Genomic DNA, 13,750 nt, shown 5'->3' with positions numbered 1-13,750 from the left:
CTATGCCCAGGGTGGATTTGGAGGCTCACGGTCCCTTTTCTAACCAGACTCCCCTGCCGGAGACACACATATAACCCCGGAGTCTGCAGGCCTCCCGCGGCCACAGTGCAGTGGAGCTGCACCAAAAGCCGGCTCTGTGTGGGCTGTGGACGGCCCAGCTGCAGGGGCGGCTGGCACGCTAGGTGAAGAAGGCATGGCCCACACTCTGCCCTCCAGAACGCCTACAGAAGGTGTACTTGGGGTGGAGTGTTGCTGCCCCCCAGCGCCCGCCCTCCCCGGTTCTCCAGGGCCAGCGCTGCATGCCTGCCTTCCTCCCCATGATGGTGGGGAGAGGGATTGGGGCCACGCACGGCCCCACCTCCCCGTGGAGCTCAGGGGGCACAGCCTGCGCAGAAGGGGTGAGGTTGGGGGCAGGGCTAAGGGGTGCTTGCCTCCCCCAGCCCTACCTTCACCCACCACCCACGCCCAGCTGCAAGTGCTGTCCCAGCTCTCCAGGGGTCCCGCATCTGTAACTGCGCTTGGCTCATTTCACTCTTTGCATCTTACTGCCGTCCGGGCCATTTTCTCAGCCGATAGAAATCCACGTCACCCACAGGCCTGGATGGGCAAAAGCCAAATGAAGTCAGGGAAAGAGCTGGCCCCCACGGAGTATTTTTAGAGTTCGAATCATGCCGCGGAGGCACTAGGCGTCTGGAAATGACTCACGGATGCTGCGAAACAGCACTGGGTAGCCGCTAGGTTCCCACAGCGCTTGGGCGATTTGGGGCCTGTTCATGTCCAAGGCTGCTCTGCTCTGAAAAGCGGCTGTGAAAACAGCAGCACGCGCGGCCTGAGACTCACGTGTCTCCATGACTCTGGATCAAATGGGCTCAGCCGGCAAGGAAACCAACGAGTTTTCTTCCTCCACACCCACCAGGGCCGGATTAAGGGGGGGCTAATCGAGCAGCTGCCCGGGGCGCCAACCTATGGGGGTGTCTGATGGCAGCTCTAAGGGGCGCCGCACGGCCCCCAGCCCCAGGTGCTCAGGGCCTCATGGCAGCTGTAAGGTGGCAGAGTGTTGCTGCCCCCGAGTGCCTGCCCTCCCCCCATGCTCCAGGGTCAGGGAGGCTGGGGCCACGCACTGGGCAGGGGGCCTTGGCTCCCATGGGGGCAGGGCCTGGGTAGAAGGGGCGGGGCTGGAGGCTTGCCTTCCCCAGTCCTACCTCCATGCCAATAGCCCTTCATAGTGATAAGGAAGCAAGGTGGTGTAGACCCACTATGGCTAGTCACCATCCCACTGTTGTAGGACGGAATCAGCTACCAGAGTGGTACCCAGGGTGCGCGGTGGGACTGGTTATCTGCCCAATACGTTATTTTCCCTTTCCCAGTGCTGCCTCAGGAGCTGGCAGCACACGGGCCAGAACTTTCTGCCTCTGCCCACGGGACGGTTTGCCTGCTGAGGGTCACGCGCCACCCCGGAGGCAGAGGCACAGGGACAGACATGCCTAGAGGAGGACAGAGACGAGATCCAAGCTGCGTCTGCTGCTTTCTGGTGTCTTTCATCAGTAAGCAAGAGTTTACTATAGCTAAACAAGCGCGTTTCATGCCACGACGAAAACTGTGGCTTAGCGGCAGCCGGAGGCGCTGCTCATGAAGACGTTAAACCAGGAAACAGAGCGTAGCAAAGGCTCAATAGCTCTGCAGCGTAAAGTGGAAATGACACTATTTGGAGAGGCTTTGATTAGATGGACGGGCCCATAGGATCAATAGCAACCGCATAGGTCCTGCTAGACTTCATGGAGTTTCTGGTTTGGGGATTGAAATCCCTCCGTAGGGTCTGGACTTTAGTTTTTATTTTCTTTTAGATTTTCTTTACTTCGTTTTTAAAGTTGCTTCATTTCAGGATTTGTGTTGGGGGGTTGCTGGGTTTTTTTGGTCTGGTTGGGGTTTCTTTGGGGGGGTTCAGTTATGAAAATTATCCTCCGAGGAGGGGAAAGAATTGTACATCTCAGGCCACCCTGTGACGTCCTGAGAAATGAGATCATCAGTCAGTGGAGCCCTAAACCAGTGATTCCTAACCAAATGCACTTCTAAGAGGTTTGTTCTTTAGCTAGTCCATCAAAGCTACTAGTTATCTCAACAGAGAAGTTACACCCCATAAAATAGCCGGAGAGTACATCTACACAGCGGCATTTTTTCAGAATGACTGACGTTATTCTGAAATAACAAAGAGCATGTCTACAGTGCAGGCCGTTACAGTAATTCCTCATTTAACACGTGCCTGCTTAACACGTTTTCGTGATAGCATGGGTTTTTTTTTTTTAGGGAACATTTTTTGAATTACACGACCGTCCCTGGAATAACACGATTTCCCCAGCCGGCCCATTGCCGGTGGCTGCATGGGGCTTCCCCCGCCTCCCTGCAAAGCGATGGAGGGTTCACACTCGCCGCGCCGTTCCCCGGCGACCCCCCCTCGCCGGACACAGTGCAGGTCCCGGCAGACCCATTACAGGGGCATACTCCCAACCCAATCCCCCCTCCCCTCTCCTCTCCTTCCCTTCCCTTTCCCAGAGCCAAACACTTCCCCTCCCTGCTGTAACCCAGTTCCCTTTCTCCCCCAACCATATGTCCGGGTCCCAACAGACACCACCGCCTGAAATGCAACCCCCACCCTTTTCATTATTTTCAAATTGACCCCGCATAACACATTTTCACTTAACACGATCATTTTCTGAAACATCTCTGTAGTGTTAAATGAGGAATTACTGTATTTAGACCTAACGGTGAGCTGGAGGGCTTCTTACTCCGACTCTTGTGACCCTCATTTCACGAGGAGTAGGGAAGTCGAAGGGAGAGTGTTCGTCCTTCGACCTCCTGCTGTGTAGACAGCGCCCAAGGCCGAGTTAAGCTATTTCCACTTAAGCCATGCGATTGACGTAGCTGAAGTTGTGCAGCTTAACTCGGCTTTAGCCCTGCTGTGTAGACGTACCCTGAGGCTGTGTCTAGACTGGCAAGTTTTTCCGCAAAAGCACTTGCCAGCTGTCTACACTGGCCGCTTGAATTTCCACAAGACCACTGACTTCCTACTGTCTGAAATCAGTGCTTCTTGTGGAAATACTATGCTGCTCCCGTTCGGGCAAAAGTCCCCCTGCGCTGTGATGTGTGAGTCCCACTGACTCACCCACATGTGTATTAACCCAGACACCTAGGCTCAGCCTGAGGAGATAACAGGGGATCCCCAGGGGGAGAGACAAAGGGAGAGAGGCAGAGACCAACACCAGGTTTCGGGGGAAGGGGCAGTGGCTGGCTGGGAAACATGAAGGAAGCAGCCTTAGCTGAGGGCTGAGGGTCTAGTGATGACAATGGACCCCCTAATCCAAGGGGTCTGAGGCATCCTGGCCCCGACTCCTGAAACCACATCCCGACTATGCTGTGCTGTATCCTGGAGGAGCAATAAACCCTCGCTATTCTACTGGTTGGCGGAGTCTCATCTTGCTGCAGACGGGGTGCAGGATCGGGGAGTACCCGACGTGCCACCACAGTCACGCCTGCTATTTGTTCTCAAGCTCTACAGGGCAGATTCTCCAACCCTCCTTAGTCCCCTTAGCTGGAGCGGTGCTAAGACAAGTAGTCCTGGGAACTCCTCCGCTGGTAGCATTCACACTACGGCAGCTGTCCCTGTTCAACCCAGCCTTGAGGTGCGACCTATGCTGGGTTGGAGCAGCGAGGCATGTCAGGGCTGGGGCCAGAGCACAAGAGGGTCTTCTCAATTTCTGACAGGAGCCAGCTGGGCCCAGGGCACCCCCAGGATTGAGAGGCAGGAGGGCAGAAAAGAAACATAAAAGCCACCTGTGCTCCTTGCAAGTGAGCAAACCCCTGAACCTTGGGCGAAGGAAAAGCCACCGAGAAATCACTTCCAGCCACAACCATCACCCCATATGTCTCTCCGCCCCCAGCTGGATACCGACCAGCCAGACTTAATTATTAAGTAAATACGAATCTCCGTATGCTCTTCTCAAGAGGGGACACCGTGACTTTCAGGGCCAAACCCTTCCCCCGGTGATGGGTCTTGCACAACGCCAGCTCACAGCAGTTCCTTGGGGGGAAATCCTTTCCCTTACTTCTCAGGGCTGGGCGCACAGTCCACAGGGCGCTGCCCCCTGCAGCATCCCTCTTCTGTAAAGCCCACGTGCTTTCTCTTAAGCCCCATCGGGGCAGCAGGTGCACTGTTCCCCAGGTCTGGGCCCCTCGCCTTCAGGGCACCGCACTGCCCAGCACCTGGCTACTTGCTAGCTGCCCTGGCTGGGCCCCGCTCTCAGCCTGCCGCCTTGGGCCTGCAAACTCTTTGGCTGGGCCTGCTGTTCCCTGTTAAGAGGCCAGTCTCCCTGCACATAAGACCATAAGAACGGCCGTACTGGGTCAGACCAAAGGTCCATCCGGCCCAGTATCCTGTCTGCCGACTGGCCAACACCAGGTGCCCCAGAGGGAGTGAATCGAACAGGCAATGATCAAGCGATCTCTCTCCCGCCATCCATCTCCACCCTCTGACAAACAGAGGCTCGGGACACCATTCCTTACCCATCCTGGCTAATAGCCATTAATGGACTTAACCTCCATGAATTTATCTAGTTCTATTTTAAACCCTGTTCTAGTCCTCGCCTTCACAACCTCCTCAGGCAAGGAGTTCCACAGATTGACTATGCGCTGTGTGAAGAAGAACTGCCTTTTATTTGTTTTAAACCTGCTGCCCGTTAGTTTCATTTGGTGGCCCCTAGTTCTTGGATTATGGGAACAAGTAAATAACTTTTCCTTATTCACTTTCTCCACACCACTCATGATTTTACAGACCTCTATCATATCCCCCTGCAGTCTCCTCTTTTCCAAGCTGAAAAGTCCCAGTCTCTTTAATCTCTCCTCATATGGGACCCGTTCCAAACCCCTCATCATTTTAGTTGCCCTTCTCTGAACCTTTTCGAATGCCAGTATATCTTTTTTGAGCATCGTCTTTATCCCCCCCCCCCCAACAAAATTATGAGAGTAAGCGCAACCCAATTTCTACCTCCCCTTGACAGGCCGCCTCTGAGGTAAACAGAAACCTCACATTCTCTTCTCTGAGAAGGGGCGGCAAGTGTGAGAACGGGCCTGGAATGGCAGCACCAGGGAGACTTTTGCCACATGGTTTATTTGTGGTACAAGAATTATCCCAGCTCTGAGGAAACTCATCTACAGACTGTTAATGTGCCGGACACAGAGGGCAGCCCTGAGCCGGAGGGGACGTTGCCAAGCCTTCCTCCATGGCTCTGAGGGCTGTGTACAAACAAGCAAGAGTGGGAAGCGGGTCCAGGATGCAGCTGTGCCAGCTTTCCCCTTGGGAGAGGCAAGCAAGGCCTCATGTGCTACAGAGGCAGCCCCGTCCGGCACCACACAGCACATCCCAGGAGGCAGTGGGGAGCATGACAAAGCTTCAGCTCCAAACACAAGCAAGTCTCTCTTCCATAAGTGAATAGCCGAGCTCTGTCAAGCAGAGGGAATTCTTTGTACCATACATGAGCTGGGTCATTGTATCCCACTAGAGGGCAGTGGGAAACATACCCCCAAGCCAGTAAATTCTGTGCATCCCCCTAGAACAGGGGTGGCCAATCCATTCTGGGCAAAGAGACAAGATATCAGTGAATCCAGCATGAAGAGCCAGGGCAAAGTTGTCGACCAAAAAAAAAAAAAGGACTGCCCCTTTAAGAAAATGCATTCAGAGGCTCCCACTGGCCGACACCATCTTTAATTCTCCATTTTTAATGGCTGTGCTAGATGGCTCCCCTGCCCAGGTCAGCAACGGGAGCTGGGAGGAGAGGGCCATTTTTGGGGGGCACAAGGGTTGTTTTACGAGCCACGGGGGGGGGGGGGGTGAGCTTTGGCTGCTCTAGAGTGTCCTCCTAGTTGATCATTCTTGAATGCATACAAGAATATGCAGGCTCTCCAAAAGTTCAAGCCAACAATCCACGCCTGAAGCCATCCAGCACCATCAAAAGGGGGCATACAGAGTTGGGCTGACACATCTGAGAAGTCAAAGGGGCAGCTCCATCAGCCCAGCCCACCGAGGGCACTGTTATACCGCACACAAGCAAGTCCAACGTTCCTCCAGCAGAGGGCAGCGTTGCAGTCCCTCAAATCATTACGTGGCAGTATCTCCCGAAAGACGTGTAAAAACACATACATGGTTCCCCTAAAAAAAAGTGATCTTCTTGGACCATGGTCTTCCATCTTCGGCCTGTTCTCAGCTTGTTCTTATTGGCTAGGAACAATAAGATTTCACTCAAACTGGCCTTGAAAACACAGGGCTTCACTGTCCAACCCCGCGCTGAAGGCCTTGCTTTCTTTCCTTGGTGGTTGTCTTCATTCTCTCAGGCAGAAGCAAGCAGTGAACGGGATGATATTTTGGGGTCCCTGGAGCCAGTCCATCTCCAGTTATAACAAGCCACACCCATCCCTCCTTGTTTTAGAGCTGGCGATCAGCTGATAGGAGAAATGTCCCTGGTCCCTTCACGGGGAGAGATGGGGTCGGAAGGTGCGCGGACGGATCATCATGGTGACCTTCTTCAGGGAGTAGTAATCGGTGTCTTTCCAAGTGTACCACACAATGCCGTCTGGGCCCAGGATCTTGCGGTTTTTGATGGTGTACCTGCCGCCCTGTGACAGAGAAGGAGATTGTGAGGAATGGGAAACACTTAGGGTGTGTCTAGACTACATGCCTCCTTCGACGGAGGCATGTAGATTAGCCAGATCGGAAGAGGGAAATGAAGCCGCGATTAAAATAATCGCGGCTTCATTTAAATTTAAATGGCTGCCCCGATCTGCCGATCAGCTGTTTGTCGGCAGATCGGGGGAGTCTGGACGCGACGCGCCGACAAAGAAGCCTTTCTTGATCGGCACAGGTAAACCTGGTTTCACGAGGCATACCTGTGCCGATCAAGAAAGGCTTCTTTGTCGGCGCGGCGCGTCCAGACTGCCCCGATCTGCCGACAAACAGCTGATCGGCAGAGCGGGGCAGCCATTTAAATTTAAATGAAGCCGCGATTATTTTAATCACGGCTTCATTTCCCTCTGCCGATCTGGCTAATCTACATGCCTCTGTCGACGGAGACATGTAGTTTAGACGTACCCTGGGTGAGCTAGAAGCACCACATTGGGTGAGCTAGAACTCTGCATTCCACAGCTGCCTTTGGGGAACTGAGAACCACCCTGAGGACCAGGCTGGGTGGAGAGAGAGAGGAGAAGAGAGCAATGGTGTGAGGTAGTGTAATTTCCACTGTGCAGAACTGAACCTGGGACCTCAGTGTAGGAGCCTCTACAGCTTGAGCAATAAAGCCAGGGGGCTCTCAGCTCAGGCTGTAGAGCTCCCTTGTTCTTATTACTCGCTGTAAGGGGTCTAAGTGCCACAACATGGGACAGTGAACCACACTAGGTGTGTGGGCTACAGTAGCATAAAGGATTTGCTGGCCCGAGTTTGGGGTAGCCACTTTTCTGAGTCATGGCAAATCTATAGGAGGTGGCAGGACATCTCAAACTTCTACCGGTTAATCCTCCGGGCAGCCTCATCATGCATTTGGGTGTAAAGCAGTGTTTCTTAAATAGTGACAGAGACCAACAGAGTTCAAAATGGCCACCCTTAAAGTGGCAGGGGCCTTTTTTTTTTTTTTTTTTTTTTGCTCAATAACTTCCCCCCCATCCTTTTTTTGTTTTCTTTTTTTGCTCAACAAACAATCCTTGGTGTTCCTCATAAAAAGAAATTATTGTTTGGTGTTCCTCGGTCTTAAAAAGTTTAAGAAACACTGGTGTAAAGACTTTTATTAATGCATGGGCTTCTGGCCCCACCCCTTCTGATGAGGCCCGCCCCCTCCTTGCCCCCCATGGGGAGGCAGGGCAAAGCACTGCATGTGCCACCCCCAACAACAGGGAGGGAAATGGAGGGGATTGGGCGTGCACTCACCTCAGCCTACCAGGCCCTGGAGCACCGGGGAGGAAGGAGGTCACATGGCATAGCCCCAGCCTTAGAGCATCGGGGGAGGGAGGAGGGTGTGTGGTGCAGCCCCACCCCGGAAACACGTGGCTCCAGCCTCCCCAGCACTGGAGGCAGCACTGGCCTCCCTGCCCCGGAGCTCAGGGAAGGTGGGCGCTGGGGGCAGTAACACCCTGCTCTCAAAACGCCCACTGCAGGTGTTCTGAGGGCAGAGTGTGGGCGGGGCTATGCCTGGTGGTTTGGGAAAGCAAAGCCTTCCCCCGTCTAGGCTACCGGACACCCATGACTAACGCTAATTTGCATGCAGAATCCTCCCCCCCGGAAAGCCAACTTGCCTTGCCCACAGAATTCCCATTGCACCGGTTTATGAAAAATCTCTTTACATAATATGTACCACGGTCTCTCCAACCTGTGAAGGAAGGTTGAAAGAACTGGGCATGCTTGGTCTGGAGAAGAAAACACATAGGGTATGTCTACACTACCCCGCTAGTTCGAACTAGCGGGGTAATGTATGCATACCGCACTTGCAAATGAAGCCCGGGATTTGAATTTCCCGGGCTTCATTTGCATAAGCGGGGAGCCGCCAATTTTAAATCCCCGCTGCTTCAAACCCCATGCAGCGTGGCTACACGGGGCTCGAACTAGGTAGTTCGGACTAGGGTGCCTATTCCGAACTACCGGTACACCTCATTTCACGAAGAGTAACGGTAGTTCGGAGTAGGCACCTAGTCCGAACTACCTAGTTCGAGCCCCGTGTAGCCGCGCTGCACGGGGTTCGAAGCAGCGGGGATTTAAAAATGGCGGCTCCCCGCTTATGCAAATGAAGCCCGGGAAATTCAAATCCCGGGCTTCATTTGCAAGTGCGGTATGCCTACATTACCCTCCTAGTTCGAACTAGGAGGGTAGTGTAGACATACCCATAGAGAAGACCTGGTAGCAGTCTGCAGACATGTAAAAGGTTGTTCTAAAGAAAGCAATCGATGGATCTTGTGCCTACCAAGGGTAGGACAAGAAGGAAGCAGCGTAGTCTGCAGCGCTGGAGATTGGGAAACACTTTCTAATCTGAAGGCTGGATAGGGAATGCAGGGGCAAGATTAGAAAGGCAAAGGCACAAAATGAGATCAAACTAGCTACAGGCATAAAGGGAAACAAGAAGACCTTTTATAAATACATTAAAAGCAAGAGGAAGACCAAGGACAGGGTAGGCCCACTGCTTAGTGAGGAGGGAGAAGCAGTAACAGGGAACTAGGAAATGGCGGAGATGCTCAATGACTTCTTTGTTTCGGTCTTCACCGAGAAGTCTGGAGGTGTGCCTAACGTAGTGAATACAAGCAGAGAGAGGGTAAGTTTAGAAGATAGGATACACAAAGAACAAGTTAAAAATCACTTAGGAAAGTTAGATGTCAGCAAGTCACCAGGTCCTGATGAAATGCATCCCAGGATACTCAAGGAGCTGATAGAGGAGGTATCTGAGACTTTAGCTATGATCTTTGAAAAATCATGGCAGACAGGGGAGATTCCAGAAGACTGGAAAAGGGCAAATATTGTGCCCATCTATAAAAAGGGGAATAAGAACAACCCAGGAAATTATAGACCGGTCAGTTTAACGTCTGTCCCAGGGAAGATAATGGAGCAGGTAATTAAGGAAATCGTATGCAAACACTTGGAAAGTAATAAAGTGATAGGGAATAGCCAGCATGGGTTTGTGAAGAACAAGTCATGCCAAACTAATCTGATAGCTTTCTTTGAAAAGATAACGAGCCTTGTGGATAAGGGAGAAGCGGTGGATGTCATATACCTAGACTTTAGTAAGGCATTTGATACGGTCTCGCATGATATTCTTATTGATAAACTAGGCAAATATAACTTAGATAGGGCCACGATAAGGTGGGTGCATAATTGGCTGGATAACCGTAGTCAGAGAGTTGTTGTTAACGGTTCTAAATCCTGCTGGAAAGGGATAACAAGTGGAGTTCGTCAAGGGTCTGTTTTGGGACCCGTACTATTCAATATCTTCATCAATGATGTAGATATTGGGATAGAGAGTACTCTTATTAAGTTTGCAGATGATACCAAACTGGGTGGGGTTGCGACTTCTTTGGAGGATAGGGACATAATTCAAAATGACCTTAGCAAGTTAGAGAAATGGTCAGAGGCAAACAGGATGAGGTTTAATAAAGAGAAATGCAAAGTGCTCCACTTAGGAAGGAACAATCAGTTCCATACATACAAGATGGGAAGCGACTGTCTAGGAAGGAGCATGGCGGAAAGGGATCTAGGGGTCATAGTGGACCACAAGTTGAATATGAGTCAACAGTGTGATGCTGTTGCAAAAAAAGCAAATATGATTCTAGGTTGTATCAACAGGTGTGTTGTAAGCAAAACTCGTGAAGTCATTCTGCCGCTCTATTCTGCACTAGTTAGGCCTCAGCTGGAGTACTGTGTCCAGTTCTGGGCGCCACATTTCAAGAAAGATGTGGAGAAATTGGAAAGGGTACAGAGAAGAGCGACAAGAATGATTAAAGGTTTAGAGAACATGACCTATGAAGCCAGGCTTCATGAACTGGGCTTGTTTAGTTTGGAAAAAAGAAGATTAAGGGGGGACATGATAGCGGTTTTCAAATATCTAAAAGGGTGTCACAAGGAGGAAGGCGAAAATTTGTTCCTCTTGGTTTCTGAGGACAGGACAAGGAGTAATGGGCTTAAAGTGCAGCAGGGGAGGTTTAGATTGGACATTAGGAAAAAATTCCTAACTGTCAGGGTGGTCAAATATTGGAATAAATTGCCAAGGGAGGTGGTGGAATCTCCCTCTCTGGAGATATTTAAGAACAGGTTAGATAGACATCTGTCAGGGATGGTGTAGACGGAGCTTGATCCTGCCTTGAGGGCGGGGGGCTGGACTCGATGACCTCTCGAGGTCCCTTCCAGTCCTATTATTCTATGATTCTATGATAAGCTCTGGAATAGGCTTCTAAGGGAGGCTATGGAAGGTTTTAAGAGAAGGTTGGACAGACACCTGTCATGGATCCTCTATGTTCACTTGGTCCTGTCTCAGGGCAGAGGACTGGGCTGATGACCTCCCAAGGTTTCTTCCAACCCTACGTTTCCATGAATCTCTATCTGATCATCTTATTAAAGCTGGGATGCCCCCCAATCTACCAGGTCTGGAAATCAGCACTACACTCTAGTGCCAAGGCAGTTCCCAGATCCCCAAGGGTATCAAGTTCTAACTCTGGTTGTTCACAAGATATTAGGCCTGGAACTTGTCACTGGTCCGGAACTCAATACAGCCCCATCCTGCAAGTCAGCCCATTGGACTCTGGAGGAAGTCCATATGGCTTGAGCCAAGTGGTTGTTATTGATTTACATAGTAGCTGAATGGAAGCTGGAAAGGAGGTGGGAAGGTCAGTAGTCCTGCTAAAGGTGGATCAATGAGCACAGCGCAGAGGAGATGTTCTGAAACCTATCACGTTTGTAATTTATCGCTTGCTTGAGTGAGCACGGTTGCCAGGGTGCAGAAGAAAGTTCTATTTTCTATTCTGTAGGATAAAATAAAAGGGAAAGAGCTAGAGTTTGCTTGAGTTAGATTAAAGGAATGTGTGTATGTGTTGTAACAAAAGGCCCTGACCAGCAAGTACGAGGAAGGCCTTAAAAATAACAAGTAATAACTTAAGGCCAAAAGAAATGAAGGAGGGAGGTTGAACTGTTCAAAGAACAGCTGATGAAATATGGAGAAGTGTCTAAAAAGGAGGGCTCTGACGATAGAATGTCTCTTCAAAGGAGTCAACCTAGCTCTTCCCACTCCACATGTGTTGTGTCTCCTACGTGAACCCAGGTGCAATGAAGGGGCTGTTGGTTAGCTGGGAAGAAGGGAAGATCTAAGGAGAAAAGACCTTGGGGAAAAGAAGGTTATATAGATCTTATCTGGAGTAAAACTGGAAATAAGAGTGAACTGTCTCAGGCCACATATTCACTTGCAGTGCCAGAGATCGATCTTCTGGCATTCGATTTAGTGGGTTCGGTGTTTGATTTAGTGGGTCACTGTGACGTAGTGGGGGTACTTGCTGGGCTGTGGTGACCCCTGCTGTCTGGAGCAAGACCCAGCAGGGAAAACCTCACTAGGCCAAGGTAATGCCAAACTTGTTGAACCAGTGGCCAGACACCCCCCCATGGAGAGGAACAAAGGAAGGTGGAATGCTGCCCTGACTGGGGGGCAGGGCTGGAAGTTAGTTAGTTGGTGGCTGGCTGTCTGTGAGCATGGAGGAGACAGCCTAGGGAGAGGAGCTGGAGTTTAGGGGCCCTGTCTCCCCCATCTCAAGGGGGCCTGAGGCATCCTAGCCCAGCTCTGTGACCAGACTACATCTGTGCTGCGCTGTATCCTGGAGAGGCAATAAACTTCCTCTATTCCACCGGCTGGTGCAGTCTGTTTGTGCCATTTCGGGGTGCAGGAGACGGGGGACCCCAACGCGCCGTCACAAGTGGGTCTAGCATTCGATTTAGTGGGTCTGAGCCGGTACTCCTTGCAGTCATGAGGAGTAAGGGAAGTCAATGGGCGTGTTTTCTCTCATCGACTTCCCACTGTGAAGACGGCCCCAAGCTTGGCTTAAGTTATGTTGACTCCAGCTACGTTATTTATGTAGCTGGAGTTGCGTACCTTAAGCCGACCTTCTGGGTCTAGTATAGACCTGGCCTCAGACTGGTTTTTAACTCAAATCTGACTAGTAATAGGCAATGACATCACCTGTTTGTTAAATGGTGTGAAGAGTAGACTCTTAACGGGTTCTTGCCTTTAAGAATTCCTGCCTGCCTACATTGGAGCCAATCTACATGGGTGTAAGCACTGCTGAGTTTAGCCCATTTGTAAGTATACCAGTCAGATACTTATACATGTTTTGTTTAATTTTGGATATTGTTTATTAGTACAGCTATGATTCTACCAGGGAGACCATGGAATCCATGACTTCCAGAGATCTCCATGACTTCAGCCCTTGGTGGGAGGACTATGAGGTCCTATGAGGTCCCCCCACCCCCACTGCCTGCCATGGCTTAGAGCTTGAGAGTGTAACCCACACACCCACTGGGTGTGGTGCACCATCCCATGTAGCGGCTCGTGCATTAAGTGCAAGAGGTCCCAGGTTCAGTTCCACCAGTCAGCCTTATACAAAGACCTAGCAGCACCCATTTTGTGGCACATATTTTTAGTCACAGTCAGGGACTGGTGTAACAGGGTCAGCACTCACCTCACAAGAGCATCCCCGTTTGGCCAAGTGCACGTTCCTGCTCTCTGTCCGTCTTAAAAGCCTTGCAACTACTCTGGCCAAGTCACACTCTTTGTGCCATCACAGACCACTTCTGGGGTACACCTCTAACAGGGGACCATCCCGGTGCCTTCTGTAGAGTGTGTCTCAGTTTGTTGCCTCACTCTGAACAAGAGTGGTGCCTCCAGGGCTTCCCCTTCTGGAGAAGACAACTCCTTTGCCCTTAGCTCAGGACTTTCCTTCAAATCCATCCGTCTCTCAACAACTCTCCACTGGAAGCTGTCTCTGGTTCTGCCAACCAGTCACCCCGACCTCCTCTCTTACTGAACTGCCTTGAGTACTGCCGTTCCTTTTATAGTCCCTCCTGGCTGCTGATTGGCTGGTTCCTCCACAGCCACTCTAGCCTTCTGGGAGGACTGCTCTATTGCCCTTCTCTAGCCTCAGGGCTTGGTCTCCCCCATCACAACAGGTAACAGGCAATAAAGGAAAAATTCACGGA

The 13,750-nt window shown here is 51.3% G+C and overlaps 1 protein-coding gene across 1 annotated transcript in view; it reads right to left on the bottom strand.

The window, feature by feature from the left end:
* Nucleotides 1–5,770: 5,770 nt before the first annotated feature.
* Nucleotides 5,771–13,750, bottom strand: part of LOC102463539 (angiopoietin-related protein 7-like) — a 44,817-nt gene continuing 36,837 nt past the window's right edge. The window contains exon 6 of the mRNA XM_025181486.3: nt 5,771–6,663. Within this exon, the coding sequence (XP_025037271.3) occupies nt 6,517–6,663 (147 nt within the window). The 3' untranslated portion in view covers nt 5,771–6,516. The remainder of the gene's footprint in view (nt 6,664–13,750) is intronic.

This window comes from Pelodiscus sinensis, chromosome 3 (assembly GCF_052426305.1).
Source record: "Pelodiscus sinensis isolate ZL-2025 chromosome 3, ASM5242630v1, whole genome shotgun sequence".
NCBI classification, from domain to species: domain Eukaryota; kingdom Metazoa; phylum Chordata; order Testudines; family Trionychidae; genus Pelodiscus; species Pelodiscus sinensis.
The sequence above is the reverse complement of the archived record's forward strand: the minus strand, read 5'-3'. Positions and strand labels throughout refer to the sequence as shown.